The sequence below is a fragment of the Larus michahellis genome, chromosome 25 (assembly GCF_964199755.1).
Source record: "Larus michahellis chromosome 25, bLarMic1.1, whole genome shotgun sequence".
Classification (NCBI taxonomy): domain Eukaryota; kingdom Metazoa; phylum Chordata; class Aves; order Charadriiformes; family Laridae; genus Larus; species Larus michahellis.
In genome coordinates, this window is record NC_133920.1 from 3,223,100 (window position 1) to 3,240,697 (window position 17,598).

The 17,598-nt window shown below is 51.4% G+C and overlaps 2 protein-coding genes across 2 annotated transcripts; one reads left to right on the forward strand and one right to left on the reverse strand.

The window, feature by feature from the left end:
• Window positions 1-3,747: 3,747 nt before the first annotated feature.
• LOC141734818 (olfactory receptor 14J1-like) lies at window positions 3,748-4,891 on the reverse strand. The gene has a single exon (XM_074566999.1). The coding sequence runs from the start codon at window positions 4,853-4,855 to the stop codon at window positions 3,896-3,898; it is 960 nt and encodes a 319-aa protein (XP_074423100.1). The 5' UTR covers window positions 4,856-4,891; the 3' UTR covers window positions 3,748-3,895.
• A 2,529-nt stretch (window positions 4,892-7,420) lies between these two features.
• LOC141734808 (olfactory receptor 10AG1-like) lies at window positions 7,421-12,319 on the forward strand. The gene is made up of 3 exons (XM_074566984.1): window positions 7,421-7,678; window positions 7,927-8,237; window positions 11,227-12,319. The coding sequence occupies exons 1-3, from the start codon at window positions 7,421-7,423 to the stop codon at window positions 12,317-12,319; spliced, it is 1,662 nt and encodes a 553-aa protein (XP_074423085.1).
• The last annotated feature ends 5,279 nt before the right edge of the window (window positions 12,320-17,598 follow it).

A 17,598-nucleotide genomic window follows, 5' to 3' on the forward strand; every position in this document is an offset into this window, starting at 1 on the left:
ATCTAAGAGCCCAGTCACCCTTTCCAATAACATTTTAAGTTGGAGATTTTCACTCCCAAGCTTATTGACTTGAGTTCTTAATTTTTCTCCTGTCTCCTTTTGCAAGGCTAATGATGACTTCAGCACCTCATTCTCCGATTTCAGGGTTGCATATTCTACAGCTGAAATCAGATTAGGAGCAGGGGTTTCTCTAGCTTCTTGTTGTGCACAAGATAAACAGGCGCCTAACACAGCACAAATCACACCCTTGCCTTTCCCCGCTCTGAGCTTCTGTGAAACCCGACACTCTTCAATACGTTCCACCACTTTCTCTTCATCCTTCCAAAATTTTTGGGCCCACTCCTTCCCAGCCTGGGAAGGGGCACAATCATATTTTTGCAGCAGTTTATCCATGGCAATCCTGCCGACTACGCCAAATTCTGTTGCGTGAAACGGGGCCAAGCGGTTTTGGCAGAAGCTAAACCCCCTTGCGTTCTAACACTCCTCACCGAGGTGGGAGGCTAGGTGCGGCTAGGTTTAAATTCTGAGTGATGCCCAATTCAGCACTATCAGTCCAATCGCGTTTAATATGTATTAAACTATTACGATTTGGATACACTAATGGTGGGCTGCACCTTCAGTCTAGTCGTGCTCCTGAACTAGCACGGCCTCTCTCAAGTTTTGGTCGCGTTCAGTGAGAAAGCGAAACGGCTAGCTACTTAAACAGTGCAGTTTATTTAAACAACAGATATACAGGTTCTTTAGGATTGCCGGTGATAAATACACTGTCTGCAAAGCACGTGCAAATAAAGATATTGCTAAGTATACAAACGCGCGACAAAATTATAAACGATACAGCCTGGCTACAAATGTAGGGTAGAGATTCTCTAGAGAAATTTCTAAGTCCCCGAGAAAGCGCTCGGTGTAATCGAAGTCTTACCCAAAGGCGTCCCTATGGGGGGGAAGAAAGGCTCAGCCCGTCGACTGATCCCGGAAATCAGCGGTGGAATTCTTCGCGATGGTGTCTTCCCTGACATCCCCTCTCTCTTGGGCTATTTTTATATTATTTTTTTATCTTCAAAGTGGAGTTTGAGTGACTTTAGTCATACATACTTTTATTATGATTAATGTATTCAAGGAGGAGTGTTCACACCTCGGGGGCGGATAGCCTCCGGGATGGAGGTGTGTTTTGGTACATTGTGGTGAGCAAAGTTCGCACAAAAGGACAGCATTTCATCAACATTAGACGAAATGTTGGCTCGGGTAGCGTGTAGGCCGCTTATCAGTTCCGTAGTACCATCTCGTCCCCATATCTGCTACTCGTCACAAGGGAAGGCCACGGAACAAGCGTGTTCCGTTCCATCCCTCGTGTAGTTTCGCAAACAACCTTGTACAGGGAATCACAGATGTTGCATTCTTCGTGTGCTAGCTGCGGCTGTATTCTACCTCAGAAGCCTCTTGATTTTATGACTTTCCTTAATGTGTGAACAATGCTGTATTTTTGTATTCTTGGCCAATTTAGTAATTATTCCACACAACCCTTCCAGTTCCCGAGCCTTGCAGAGAGCAGGGGGTGGCATACAGCCCAGTACTCCTCGTAGGATGTGGCCACCAGCAGGAAACACTGTGTACATGCCAAAGGTGCAGGAAAGAGCACTACCATTGCTGTGAGCAGAGATTGTGCTGTCCTCAGTCGGGGGACAGTCAGGGTGCTGGAGCTGGAGCAGGTTTCCAAGTTTTCCAGCAGCATCAACATGACGAGGAGGGTGTTCCCAACCCCAGTCATGGGGTAGGTCATGAGAAAGAGAGGAGGAAGAGACTTTTTCTGAAGGTTGAGGACACCTGTTACTTAGGGTACTTGCTTCCCTGTTAGGTGCTTAAAAAAACCTGTGATCGACATTCAGAGAGGTGAAACATGGAGGGGGGTGTGCCTCCGGCTACGTTCCTACTCCCTAGACATGCTCTGTGCTTTGTGAGAGGTGAGAAATGCCATCTTCTAGAGGGCGATGCCACTCAGGCCTGCAGAACCCCTTCTGACTGCACAGGTGAGATGCCCCACAGAGGCGCTTCTGTCACACCGTGTAATAAAAGGGACAGGCCATGAAGAGAGGGGAGGGTGAGGTAGCACACAGGCTGCTCCTGGAGACACACCCAGCACTGTCAGGGCTCTGGCAGGGCTGTTCAGAGACACGAGTCCTTCCCTGGCACGGGCAGAGGCCCTGCAGCAGACTCCATGGCCTCCTCTTGCCACTCCCGGAGGCCGGCAGCACCTCAGCCCCGCGCTGTGTCTCCCTGCTCGGCACCTCTCTGAGGTGCCCCACGGCGTGAGGAATGGACACAGGGACCTGGGGTCAAGGAAGCCCACCCCAGGGCTGCATTCAGGGGGTTTCCCAGGGGACGTTACTCTCCGAGTGAAGTCACCTCCAGCCACTGTCTGCCCCACAGGCCTTCATGGAGGCCCCAGCAACAGCTGATGGTGTTTGTGCTCACTCAGGTTAATCTCACCACATGCACATCATGCTCATGCCTGTGGTTGTTATTAGCCAGCTGTGTGCCCAGGTCAAGAACAGAGAGGTTGAGGAGGAAGAAGTACATGGGGGTGTGGAGGCAGTGGTCACGGGTGATGGTGGTGATGATGAGGCCGTTGCCCAGGGGGCCGTTGCCATCTTCCTAAGTCACCGTTACGCATGATGGAGCCCTGCTTTCCTGGAAAGTGCTAAATATCTGGCTGCTAATGGGAAGCAGGGGATGAATTCCTTATTTTCCTTTGTTTGCACGCACAGCATTTGCTTTACCTGTCAAACTGTCTTTATCTCAACCCATGCGTTGTCTCACTTTTACCTTTCTGATCTTCTCCCTCATTGTACTGTGGGGGAGTGAGTGGGCGACTGTGTGGTGCTTAGCTGCTGACTGGGGTTAAACCACACCATTTACTCAACTCTGCTCCTGGCTATTTGCTGTGTGAGTGGGCTCACTGTTGTTTGTGTGGTTTTGGTATGACTGTATGTACATGCTTTGCTGGTCAATTCAAAGTGGGCTTGGAAGGAGGAGGAGGAGGACACGGGGCAATGGAGAGACGCAGGGCTGGGAATGTATGGACCACTCATGCAACCTTCCCATCAGATCAGCCACAGAGTGGGGAAAGGATGGGGCCAGTTGTGTTGCTCATGGTCGTGTAAGTGCTGCTCTTGGTGGGGTGGCTGTAAAGGTGCTGGTGCCTTTTGGAGTTGGTTTGTGTCGGGTTGGCTGTGTCCATCTTCTTTCCTTGCAGGTACCTGGATTTAGTGCTTTCCCTTTGGGTGCCTCCACTTTGGGCAATCGCTCACCTTGTGAGGCTCCAGTCACTGACCACCCAAGGCGCACACAGTCCATGCCTATCTCGCAGGCTCTCCAGGCAGCTCCAGATCCTTCTCCTGGAGTATGTCCTCTGCCCTGTCACACGCTGGGACAGTGCACTATGACAGTATCTCAGTGACCATTCACCATCTCCACCATCAAGAGACAACAACAGATGAGTCCTAAGTCCAACCCTTATTCTCTAACAGCTTCCACTGTGACAAAGAGCTTTTTACTCGGGCCCTTTTGGGGTGAAATATCGGGGCCTGTTGTTGACATCAGCTTTGGAAGAACAGCCAAAACTTGAGGAACTGCACAGGGAAGATGTCACTGTATTAGAGAGAGGCTACAAAAGAGTCAGCTTTCAAATTGCGCTAGAAAAACATTTATACAGGTTTCAGGTGACAGAGGGAGATGGGCTCATGTCTCAGGAGAATGAGCTAAATACAAACAATTATTTAGGAATGTAATAACCATAAACAACACTACAGGAAATGCTAGCAAATAAAAAAAAAACCACACAAAAAAAGAAGAAAAAACAATAAACAGAGTACAGGCCTGCATTGGGATACTGTAGATGTCATTTGTGGACAGTGATGGAAAATTTATCAACATTGACAAACATCCAATAAATGACTTTCCTAATGGACTCCTTGAGCTCCTGGTTCCTCATGCTGTAGATGAGGGGGTTCACTGCTGGAGGTAACACTGAGTACAGCACTGCCATCACCAGATCCAGCGATGGGGAGGAGATGGAGGGGGGCTTCAGGTGAGAAAATATGCCAGTACTGATAAAGAGGGAGACCACGGCCAGGTGAGGGAGGCACGTGGAAAAGGCTTTGTGCCGTCCCTGCTCAGAGGGAATCCTCAGCACAGCCCTGAAGATCTGCACATAGGACAGGACAATAAAAACAAAACATCCAAAAACTAACAAAGCACTTAATATAAGAAGCCCAAGTTCCCTGAGGTAGGCATCTGAGCAGGAGAGCCTGAGGATCTGGGGGATTTCACAGAAGAACTGGCCCACAGCATTGCCCTGGCAGAGGGGTAGGGAAAATGTACTGGCCGTGTGCAGGAGAGCATTGAGAAACCCAGTGCCCCAGGCAGCTGCTGCCATGTGGACACAAGCTCTGCTGCCCAGGAGGGTCCCGTAGTGCAGGGGTTTGCAGATGGCAACGTAGCGGTCATAGGACATGACAGTGAGAAGATAAACCTCTGTTGCAGCACAGAAAACAAAGAAAAAGACCTGTGCAACACATCCTGCATAGGAGATGGCCCTGGTGTCCCAGAAGGAATTGGCCATGGCTTTGGGGACAGTGGTGGAGATGGAGCCCAGGTCAAGGAGGGCGAGGTTGAGGAGGAAGAAGTACATGGGGGTGTGGAGGCGGTGGTCACAGGCTATAGCGCCGATGATGAGGCCGTTGGCCAGGAGGGCAGCCAGGTAGATGCCCAGGAAGAGCCCGAAGTGCAAGAGCTGCCGCTCCCGTGTGTCTGCCAATGCCAGGAGGAGGAACTGGATGATGGAGCTGCTGTTGGACATTTGTTCACTCTGGGCATGGGGGACTGTTGAAAGAGGGAAAGACCTTGGCAAGTTAAGGCACACTTCTTTGACCCCACCTCATTCTGTTTCCGAAAAGATCTCCCCAAAGGGACTTCTCTTCCTTTGGTATAATTTAATTCGTCTCCTTTCTGTGAGATCAGCTTTGTGCTACTGAGGGCACTTTCCTTGCAGGGGCAGAAATCCTTCTCTTTCCCATTGCCTTTCGCCTGAACACTGCTGAGCCCTGAGGGACAAAAGTGCTCTCTGTGCCCCAGTGCAGAGTCAGGAGAGCTGCTCTGCACACCAGTGACCTGCTGGGCACCACCCAGGTCTCCTGTGCTTACACCTCTCTCCATTGGACAATGGTCCCCCTGACAATGTCCTTGAAGAAGAAAATGGACTATTGTTACTGTTTGGGGAAGGGTCCAGTTTCAAAGTCGGTTTCTCCCATCTGCTTTCTCTTTCCCTGTGCAGCGGAGCAGAGAGGGATGCAGCCGGGTGGAGTGGCTCTCTGCTGCCTGGAGCTGCCCCTGCCAGGAGCTGCTTCTCTGTGCCCACGTCTCCTCCCTGTCCCTGCTCCCAGAGCCCATCCCACGCGCTGGGGGCTCAGCTCTGCCCTGCAGACCCCTCCTGGCAGCTGGGCACTGCCCAGGGGCACCTCCCTCTTTGTGGCTCCTAAGGAGGAGAGGAGAGAAAGCCCGATGCTGGAAGCAAAGGTGCTGCTGGTGCTGTGTGTAGGGAGAGGGGTGGGCGAAGGCACTTTGTGTGGTTTCTGGCAGATCTGCTGATCCTTTAGTGTAAGAGTTTAGTGATTTATTAAAACTAGACAGCTTCTTTCCCTTTTCCCTTCAGAGAAAGCTGTAGCACAGACAATGCAAAGGTCTTCATCTTTAAGGTAGACCTGCCCTGGGCTTCCTCTATAAATGCTGCCTCTGCCAGTGTTCTGGGGGTGATCTGGAGCGGTCGGCAGCCCTGACCCATGCAGCACCCTCTTGAATGCAGTAGGACCCTTCCCTGACAGCAGTTGCTCCTTCCACCCGCAGCTTTTCCCTTCAGAATCTTCATGGAGAGGTCCCTGCGCTGGACGAGAGCTGGCCCTGGCAGGAGATATGTCCCTGCCCCAGCACACAGCCCCTGGGTGCAGGGACCCAGCTTGGAAGGACAGCCCTGGGCACCCCTGGCTGCACAGCCGGCTTTACACCCTGCAGACGTCCCTGGAAGAAAGGCAGCCGTTATGCCCTCTCCCTCTGACAGTGCAGCAGAGAATCCCTGCTCAGGAGCACGTCCTCCTCCTCTATGCTATGGAAACTGTGCGAGTTACTCTGACAGATCCTAAGAGGGAGGAACCAGCTCTAGGAGGTCCCTCCAGGAACTGCATCTTTACTTTCCTACAGCTTGAGACTTACCGTGTCAAGGGCTGGGAAGAATCCACCACCAGCGAACTCTCAGCACCCTCCCGCTGCTGACTGCCTTTAACCTCACTCTGCCTCACTCCCCTTTGGTGCCCGCAGGCAGCGCCCGCAGCCCTGCTCCTGGGCAGAGCTGTCTCTGCAGCGCTGCCCACTTGCCACGAGCTCCCTCCATGCCAGGAGCCCAGCCCAGCTCAGCAGCAGAGGACCAGCCCAAGGCAGCCCTTTCTCTGCCCCCTCGGGGCTCCCTCCAGGTGTCCCTGGGGCTCCAGGGAACCTGCTGGGAAACAGGATGAAGCAATCACTAAGCTGGGGAGAGGCTCTTCCTTCCTGCACTGTCATTTCATGTATCAGGAAAACAGTGAGTCTCAAGAATCGTATTTTCTCATCCCATCGTTTGTCAGGACACCCAGACAGGGATAGGGAGTAATTGCCTTTATCCCTCCTGCTGAGGGAAGGAATTCAGCTGAGTCAATCAAGGCATCTCAAGGCATCTCATCCCGGCTCTGTAGCCCTGGGGCCAGAAGGGGACTCAGCTCCCTCCCATGCCTGCTACAAACCCACAGGAGGTGGGATCCTTCTTGCCTCAGTTCAGGTGTGCACAAGAGCACCTGCAAGTGAGCTGTTTGTGTCCACTCCCTTGCTAATTAATGGAGAGTGAGGGAGTTGTTCAGGTGGGAACACCTGGTGACATTTGAGGTGACACCAGAGTTTGCCCAGGATGTGTGCAGGTGACTGCAAGCTCTAATGCAGCAATGCTGAGACACAAGGCAGCATCTGGGGGCAACATCATGGAGCCTGGTGAGGAATTTCTTTGGTAGATGGAAATGAAAGTAGATGTTACATTTTGGACAGATAAAACCTTCAATATTCCTTACATCCACAGCACCTACAGAGGTGGTCATCTGACCAAATGCAGCTAAGTCCCTCTCTCTCTCTTCTCCACCAGCTGTATTTCCTAGATCTCTGCTGCCTGTAGTGGCAGGTGTCTCATGGACATTCCCCCGTTGCTCAACCTAATTCAGGACAGCTCCTCAGTGGGCATATACGGCTTGTTGTGCCACCTGAGATGCCAGCGCCCCCCAGAACAACTGCAGGTTGCTGGCAGGGACAGCAGAGCACCTACAGGAAAGCCATTCCTGATCAGAGCAGGTGCATGACAGAGACCCCAGAGAGCATTGCAGACAGATTTGATTCCTTTGGGCAAGCCTATGTGGCAGCCCAGGCAGGTTTGGTTTCTGTCCATCAGCAACCGAAACCCACCACTGCAGTGAGGCCCAGTCTGACCCATCTCCACCCAGTTGACGCAGAGCAGGTCATGAACAAGAAGCCCATCACACGGAGGGCTCAACTCATTTGGCTGCTCCCGGACTCTGCTGGGTCTTCTTCCAACAATCCTTTGCTGAGCCCCTCGGTGATATAACCAAGGAAGAGGCGACTGATTGTCACAGTGTTCCTCGATCACAGCATCTCCACACCCAAGGACGGTTTAGAAGTGGCTCTTGTCAGGGTAGGCTAAAGGTTGGACTCGATGATCTTGAAGGTCCCTTCCAACCTCAACAATTCTATGATTCTATGATTTTCAGCAGCACCTTGTCCTCCTGGAGATCAACTTCCCCTCCAGCACAGCCCTTTGGGAGCATCAAAGCCTTTTCCTGGCAGGGCTATGGAGCCCAGACCTGCTTTTCTGGCCTCTGGGTGAACAGGATTTTCACTTTTGGTGCTTTCACATTGCTGCCCTTCGTCCACTCCAGCACGTCTCTGGTCTCAAGCAAAGCATTGCACATACTGGGGCCTGGGGACTTGGTACTTAGTGACAAGGCTGAGCGTGGCCCCACTGCTCCAGCCAAAGTGATGCAGTGCACCAAAAGTGCACCAACACCCTCAGCCTGGGGCACAGAGCGGAGGAGCTGGAGTCCCATGTACTACCACAGAGTTTTGATACTGGTGGAAGAAATGGCGAGGAGTGCTGGGTAAGCTCCGGCTACTAGTTGTAAGAGACGGACTGTAAATTCCCTGACAAGGGGCAGAATGCCCTCCAAGCCTTCAATGGAAGGCCTCCAACACTCGCAAGGAAATAAATAATGCAGGCCTGGCCTTCAAAGAACTGATAAGGCTCACAGTTCTAGCACCGGAAAGTGTGGGAGAACCATCTTGTGAAGACAAGATAGCTCTGCCACTCGTGTGGTGAGCTTGCTAGTTCTCAGTTCTCAAGGCCATTGTGTCTGAGACGTGACCTTTGCTTCATTATCCATGAAATACATACGAAAGCGCACACCCCTGCATATGCTAATGAAGATTATAGAGATCATGCTAAACATGTATGACTATAGTTCTCTCCCCACCCAAATGATGCTACACATCAGCCGGGAGGGGGAGACGTCTGAGATGGAACTGCCCCATAACGAGTGGGGTGGGCCGTGCTAATTCGGCAAACATAAAAGGGGAGGGAGACGAGTATGATGGGGGTGGATTTACAGGAGGTTGCTCCTACAAGACTTCCCCTGAGTTTTGGCTGGCTCAATGCTGAAACTGGGATTGGTGAACTCTTCATCTTTTCCTGCTGTCTTTTCTTATGGAGCTCCTCTATGGGATGTGCAAGAGGTTGGGTGAGTCCTTTGTGGGTGAGGATCAGAGGAGAGGCCTCTTAGTGTGCCACCCTGGTGGGAGACAAAGCACCCGCAATCAGGATAAGGAAGCGGAGAAAGGCTTATTCAAGAAACCCAAAGAATTGCCAGGTCTTATTGGGGATTTTAATGACCGTGGCACGCACTGGAAGGGGAGCACAGCAAGACGCACACTGTCCAGCAGGTGTCTAACCCTAACCCCACCCTGCCCGAACCATAACCTAACCCTGCTCTGAACATAACCCTGACCTTATCTTAATCCTAACCCTAATCACTGCCTGACCCTAGCTCTACCCCAACCCCAGGTCATAACCCTCAACTCTAACTGTAACCCGCACCCCAACCTTACCCTAACCCTAACCAAACCCCAACCTATTTGAAATCTAACCCTAAACCACATGAACTCTAGCTCTAATTTAAGCCTGAACATGAACCTTATCTAACCCTGACCTAACACTTAACCCAACAGCACGTGTGTAATGAAATCTGTATCATCCTATCAGGCAATGATTACCATAGTAAGTTTGTCACAAAAGAAACAAACTTGAGCATAGTGGGAGCACAACTGGGATGGACAGACAAGCTGGTATCACCTTGTCAGTGCTGTCTCAAGGCCTGAGCAGTCACCTTTCGCTTCCTCATGATCTGGAGGCACCACTGTGTGTCACCCAAGTCAGACCCTTGGGTCAGATGAACTGTTTTTCAGTTCTCATATACTGTGTTCCTTGTTTCTCCATTGACCCTGACAAGAGCTGAGTTACCTAGATATCCAGGCTGCAGATGCATATTCCTCATGCAATGACCACTTGACCCCACCTCAAACTGAGATTCTTAAACATCTCTCAGCTGAGTCCCTTCTCCATAAGAAGCCACCTGCTGTTGTGGTGCTGCTTGATTGTAGCTGACACCCTTCAGGTGTGCCCAGCAAGAAGCCCTTCTGCTCTGGGAAGGGGGCAATGTGAAGGGAGGGCTGAGCTCCCCAGGCAGCAAGAGCACTGCTCTGCTTCTGTGAGGGCTTGCAGGGTTGGTGTCCTGGTTCCGGTGGGGATAGGGTTAACTTTTCCTGGTATTCCATGCCATGTGAGCCACGCCCACCCTGAGCTGCCGGGGGAGGGGGCAGGAAGTTGCTGCTTAAAAGCGGGCTGGGGCGTCCCGGGTCCGGCCCGGTCGGCGAGCGGCGGCGGGGAGTGGCGGTTCCGTAATCGCGTTTGTATATTCCCCTATCCGTGTTGTTGTTGTTTGCCTGTTCCCTTTACTGTCCTGTTAAACTGCCTTTGTCCCAACCCAAGAGTCTTGCCTTTTCTTACGATCCTTCCTGTATTAGGAAGGGACGTGCGAGCGGCACGTGGTTCTTTGTTGCCGTCTGAGGCTAAACCACGACAGTTGGGATCAGAGCGAATGGGCCCTCGGCTGCATTTGTAAGCTGTCAGAAATCCAAGCGACAGAGCAGCAGGTTTGGGAACGCTGAATGACTCGGGACTTATTCAAAAGTTATAGATGCCTGACCTGTGCGGGAAAATTGGGTGTCATGGGGATATCACACGCTTTTAATCACTTTCTTCTCCATGTGATTGAAACCTGCATAAAGCACTTTTCTTGCTTGCACAAAAATGTCTTTTAGCACCCTGAAAACTGGTAATTTAAGCATAACCTGCTGCTTCTCTGTCTTGTTTAAATGTGCCATGGATGCATCAGTGTCACTGGATTCTTTGGCAGAGAGAAGCCTGTGTTACTTCTGATGGGATTCACCCTTCACTAGGCAAAAACTGATGATTCAGATCTAAGATAGTCTCCCAGATCTTTGTGTGTGGATGCAGCGTCAGGGGATGAGCTCTCCCATGTGAGGAGAGCTGGGATTAATCTCTCTCACTAAGGTCTAAGAATCAAGTCATACCTTGCCTTGCTTTGGTTTGTTTGCCTCTCCTTGCCTAGCCTTGCCTTGCTTTGTCTTCCCCTTTTTCATCCTTCCCCCCTTTTAACCCTATTCCTTCTTAATGTTCTTACATTAAATGCACCTCTGATAAGGTCTGGACAAGGAACGTAAGTAAGGCTGTCCTTAAAGGCACTAGTATTTGTCTCTTTTCTTCCTTTTCTCTCATCTTTCAATAGGTACTCTATTTAATAAAATCACCTCTAAAAGAGAAAGTCAAGTTTCTTTTACCCATATGACAATAAAACCCCCAGTTATTCAGGCTCAAGGACTCTGTTCTCTCTCTTTACAAACCTCCCCTCCGCAAGCGACCCACATTAGATTTCCAAACATTCATGCCTATCTTGGTCGAGCTCTCCTAATCCTGCAATGGTGTGTATGCTGATGTTTGTAGTCTTTCTCTAGGCTTGAAGTGTATGTGATGGTGGACAGGCCACCAGCATCCTCTGAGAGCCTGTTGTTTGAATTGCTCTGTGCAGGAAAAATGCCCCAAAGAAAAGGCCTGGAGAATCACACCGGTGGATCTGGATTCATTCTTCTGGGATTTTCTGACCGCTCCAGCCTGCAGGGCTTGTGCTTCACAGCATTCCTGGTCATCTACCTCATGGTCCTCACAGAGAACAGCCTGATTGCACTCATCACAGTGGTGGACTCAAGCCTCCACAGCCCCATGTATTTCTTCCTGAGGAACTTGTCCTTCCTGGAGATCTGCTACACATCAGTCACTCTGCCAAAAATGCTGGTGGTTTTCCTGCTGGAGGATGGCAGGACCTCCTTCCTTGGCTATGCTGCCCAGCTGTATTTCCTGGTGTTGCTGGGCAGCATCAAGTGCCTTCTTCTGGCTGTCATGGCCTATGACCGCTACATAGCCATCTGTGACCCCCTGCACTACCCCCTCATCATGAGGAGGGGTCTCTGCATCAGACCGGTGGTGGGGTCGTGGGTGGCTGTCGTACCAGTGCAAGTAGGACAGACCTACCAGGTGTTCACTGCCCACTTTGCCCTCTGTGCATCCCATGACCTTCATCACTTTTTTTGTGATGTCCCCCCTCTGCTGGAGCTGGCCTGTGCAGACACGTTCTGGAACCAAGTGACACTGTACACCATCATCCTGGTATTTGCAATCTTTCCCTTCTCCTTAATAGTTATTTCTTACATTAAAATTATCAGGGCAATTCTGAAAATACCTTCAGTTCTGGGCAGACACAAAGCCTTTTCCACCTGTTCCTCACACCTCGTGGTGGTGACACTCTTCTATGGCTCGGCCACAGTCGTCTACTTAAAGCAACGGTCAAGGGATTCCGTAGACACCGACAAATACCTTGCCCTGTTTTACACAATTTTTACCCCAGTGTTTAACCCTGTCATCTATAGCCTGAGGAATAAGGAAGTGAGAATTGCCTTGAAGAGACTCCTACGGACAAAGTGGTACTACAGAGTACGTAAAATCCTCTCAAATAGTCCCAAAGAAGTCCCACTGGGGTACATGGTTGCCTGAAGAAAGGCATCTCATATCTGCTGAAACAAAACTATGTGTCCGGCCTGGCTTTCATCCTCCTCAAGAAGGGGAAAGGTGTCCTGAGGCATTTCTCCTATGTCGTGTCCCACCTTGGTATCTTTGTACTCTATTTGCTGAGGAGATCAGCTCCAGTGCAGGTAAGTCTGTGCTGGGGAAGGAAATCACGGCAAAGAAACAGCCAGGGGCTTGTTTTTGAGGCTTTTAAAGCCAGGAAAAGGGGCCAGCCTGAGCCGGTACCCGGCCCTTCTGGGGGGCGGGGACAGCTGAGGAGCCGAGGGCGGAGCCACCACCCCCGGCGGCAGGTGTTAACGAGCAGAGGGTGGGACCACTCTCCCCCCTCATAAAAGAAACCTTTTGGGAGTGCAGGGACTGAGCAAACGAGCTGCAAGTGGGTGTTCCCTGGGTGTGACCTGAGGTATCACCCAGGTGCACCACAACGAGAGTGTACTTCCTGGGCTGGAGAAGGGGGTGGCCAAGCAGGGTGTGACACACCAGTCCAATCACAGCGGTCTGCACAGCAGTTCGTGCAGGATAGAGCTGAAAGACTGCTAACCCGGCTAGGTAGTGATGGTAACTACTCGCAAGATGACTGTGGCGTCCATGAGCTCCACAACCACCAGGTCTGATGCCGCCTCTCAGACGGAGCTCTTGTGGGAACATGCTACCACACAGACATCGGGCTGTAGGGTATGCCCTGCTCTTACGCCAGTGTCGGATGGCAATGATGGGCATACCTGTAGGAGATGTGCTCAGGTAGAGGATCTTCTCCAATTAGTCATGGAGCTCAGGGAGGAGGTAAGTAGGTTGAGGAGCATCAGGGAATGCGAGAGGGAGATAGATTCCTGCAGTAGAATCCTGCATCCCATGACAGAAACCCAGCAGGCAGATAGAACCCCTGCAACAGAGAGCTCCATATCCTCTCTCACCTCAACTGAAGGCGGTAACCTGGAGGACAGGGGGCAATGGCAGGAAGTTCCTGCGCGGCGCAACAGGCGCTGCACTCGAGACTGCCCGATGACTACCCCATCTTCCCAGGTGCCATTACTTAACAGGTACAGTGCTGTACAGAGGAACCTGGATGATGACGAGCACAATATTTCTCCTACCCTGGAGCCGTCAGCAAGGTCTAGTCAGACCTCCCCCTGCATCAAAACCTCTGCGGTAAAGAAGAAAAGACGGGTCCTTGTCATAGGTGACTCATTACTGAAGGGAACAGAAGGCCCAATATGCAGGCCGGACCCGGTACATAGGGAGGTCTGCTGCCTCCCTGGGGCCCGGGTCAAGGACGTGAAGAGGATGCTTCCTTCCCTGGTACGGCCCTCAGACTACTATCCACTTTTGCTCTTTCAGGTAGGCAGCGACGAGGTAACAAGAAGAAGTCCAAGGGCAATGAAGAAAGATTTCAAGACCCTGGGACGCCTGGTCAAGGGATCAGGAGCACAAGTTGTGTTCTCGTCTATTCCCCCAGTTGCGGGGAATGATGAGGGGCTAAATAGAAGGAGCCAGCAGATCAATGCCTGGCTTCGAGCTTGGTGCTGCCGGCAGGACTTTGGGTTCTTTGATCATGGCCTGATCTACAAAACGCCTGGCCTGCAGGTAACAGGCAGGAATACCTTGACCTCTAGGGGAAAAAGGGTTCTAGGACAAGAGTTATCGGGGCTCATTGAGAGGGCTTTAAACTAGATTTGAAGGGGGGTGGGGATGGTACTGGGCTTGCTGGTGAGGTGCCAGGGTGTAGTTGCTCAGCGCTCGTGGGCCAGTGCGCCAGTATTTCTGAAAGCCAGAAGGCACACCACATCTCAAGGGTCAAAACCACACACACAACTCCCTCTCTGAAATGCTTATACACCAACGCACGCAGCATGGGGAATAAGCAGGAAGAGCTGGAGGTCTGTGTGCGGTTGCGGGGCCATGATCTCATTGCAATTACTGAGACATGGTGGGACAACTCGCATGACTGGAATGCTGTCATGGATGGCTATGTCCTTTTCAGGAAAGACAGACCAGCAAGGCATGGTGGTGGAATTGCACTCTATGTGAGAGAGCATTTGGAATGCATTGAGCTCTCACTAGGGGCGGATGAAGAGCAGGTCGAGAGCTTATGGGTGAGGATTACGGGACAGGCAAATATGAGGGACACTGTTGTGGGTGTTTATTACAGGCCACCTGATCAGGATGGGGAAACTGATGAGGCTTTCTACAGACAACTGAAGGTAGCCTCGCAATCGCAGGCCCTGGTTCTCATGGGGGACTTCAATCACCCCGATATCTGCTGGGAAGACCACACAGCCAGGCATGCACAGGCCAGTAGGCTCCTCCAGTGCATTGATGACAACTTTTTGACACAGGTGGTGCAGGAACCAACAAGGAGAGGAGCACTTCTAGACCTGGTACTGACAAACACAGAGGGATTGGTGGGGGACATTAAGGTTGGGGGCACCCTAGGTTGTAGTGATCATGAAATGATTGAGTTCAGGATCATGGGTACTATCCACAAAACAACAACAAGAAGTAAAATTACAACCTTGGATTTCAGGAGGGCTAACTTTGACCTCTTCAAGAAACTGCTTGGAGAGATCCCGTGGGCTAGGGCTCTGGAAGGCAAAGGGGCTCAAGAAAGCTGGTTGATATTCAAAGACCACTTCCTCCAAGCTCAGGATCGGTGCATCCCTAAGAGAAAGAAATCGGCCATGGGACGCAAGAGACCTGCATGGTTGAGCAGGGAGCTTCAGAAAAAGCTCAAGTGGAAGAAGGAAGTTTATAATAAGTGGAAGAAGGGACTGACCCCTTGGGAGGATTACAAGAATGCCACCAGAGCGTGCAGGGATGAAACAAGGGAAGCCAAGGCCGCCTTGGAATTAGACCTGGCTAGGGACATCAAGCACAACAAAAAGAGCTTCTACAAGTATATTGGAAGCAAAAGGAAGACCAGAGAAGTTGTAGGCCCACTGCTGAATGAGGCAGGAGTCATGGTGACGGAGGATGTGGAGAAGGCAGAGTTACTGAATGCCTTCTTTGCTTCGGTCTTTTCTGCTCGGCCCAGCCCTCAGGAGTCCCAGGCATTGAATAAAGTAACAGGGAAAGAAGAAGACTTCCCTTGGGTTGAGGAGGAGCGAGTGAGGGACCAATTAGATCATCTAGATATTCACAAGTCCATGGGCCCTGATGGGATGCACCTGAGAGTGCTGAGGGAGCTGGCGGAAGTCATTGCTGGGCCGCTCTCCATCATCTTTGAAAAGTCCTGGAGAACAGGCGAGGTGCCTGGGGACTGGAGGAAAGCCAACGTCACTCCAGTCTTCAAGAAAGGCAAGAAGGAGGAGCCGGGGAACTACAGGCCGGTCAGCCTCACCTCCATCCCTGGAAAGATGATGGAACAGCTCGTTCTGGGTGTCATCTCAAGGCACGTGCAGGAAAGGAAAGCTATCAGAAGTACTCAGCATGGATTCACCAAGGGGAAATCATGTCTGACTAATCTGATAGCCTTCTACGATGGCATGACTAGATGGATAGATGAGGGGAGGGCGGTAGATGTGGTCTACCTTGACTGCAGCAAGGCGTTTGACACGGTCTCCCACAGCATCCTCATAGGGAAGCTTAGGAAGTGTGGGTTAGATGAATGGACAGTGGGGTGGATAGAAAACTGGTTGAAAGATAGAGCTCAGAGGGTTGTGATTAGGGGCACAGAGTCTAGTTGGAGACCAGTGACGAGTGGTGTTCCCCAGGGGTCAGTACTGGGTCCAGTCCTTTTCAACATATTCATCAATGACCTGGATGAGGGGATAGAGTGCGCCCTCAGCAAGTTTGCTGATGACACCAAGCTGGGTGGGGTGGCTGACACACCGGAAGGCTGTGCTGCCATCCAGAGAGACCTGGACAGGTTGGAGATCTGGGCAGAGAGAAACCTTATGAAGTTCAACAAGGGCAAGTGTAGGGTGCTGCACCTGGGGAGGAACAACCCCATGCACCAGTACAGGTTGGGGGCAGACCTGCTGGAGAGCAGCTCAGCTGAAAGAGACCTGGGAGTCCTGGTGGACAACAGGATGACCATGAGTCAGCAATGTGCCCTTGTGGCCAAGAAGGCCAATGGCATCCTGGGGTGCATCAAGAAGAGTGTGGCCAGCAGGTCAAGGGAGGTCATCCTCCCCCTCTACTCTGCCTTGGTGAGGCCGCACCTGGAGTACTGTGTCCAGTTCTGGGCTCCCCGGTTCAAGAGGGACAGGGAACTGCTGGAAAGGGTGCAGCAGAGAGCTACAAAGATGATTAGGGTACTGGAACACCTCTCTTATGAGGAAAGGCTGAGGGATTTGGGTCTCTTCAGTCTGGAGAAAAGACGTCTGAGGGGTGACCTTATCAACACTTATAAATACTTAAAGGGTGGGTGTCAGGAGGATGGGGCCAGGCTCTTTTCAGTGGTGCCCGGGGACAGGACAAGAGGCAATGGGCACAAACTTGAACATAGGAAGTTCCACCTAAACATGAGGAGGAACTTCTTTACCCTGAGGGTGGCAGAGCACTGGAACAGGCTGCCCAGAGAGGTGGTGGAGTCTCCAACTCTGGAGACATTCAAAACCCACCTGGACGTGTTCCTGTGTAACCTGCTCTAGGTGACCCTGCTCTGGCAGGGGGGTTGGACTAGCTGATCTCCAGAGGTCCCTTCCAACCCTATGATTCTATGATTCTATGAAAGCATCTTCAGCGCCTCTGAGTAGTTTAATTCAAACAGCTACTTCAAGCTGTGTCTGACCAAATAATGTTAAAGGGAAATAGTCAAAGCATGGTCAGTAGCCATTGATGCCCAGAAAGTGAGACAAGTGGTGAAGAGACGACCAGCCTCACGTTTGAGAAATCGCTTGCAAGACCCCATGGGCTATCTTCTACAGCATCCCTGCATGGAATCACCTTAAAAGTGTTCAAAGATATGAAGGGCTTCAAAGCATCGCCCCCTGCTATGATGTCTTGCTCTGAGTTGTGTAATTCTTGACTAACCTGACATAAAAATAAAAGATAAAAAGGTCACCAGGACGACAGTCCAGCACCGGAATGGGGTCCCAGAGAATGGTGGAGTTTCTGTTTGTTGTGGTTTAACACCAGCCGGCAACTAAGCACTACACAGTCACTCACTCACTTCCCGCCAGTGGGATGGGAGAGAGAATCAGAAGGGTAAAAGTGAGCAAACTCCGGGGCTGAGATCAAGCAATTTAATTGGTAAAGCAAAAGCCGCACACTTAAGCGAAGCAAAACAAGGAATTAATTCAGTA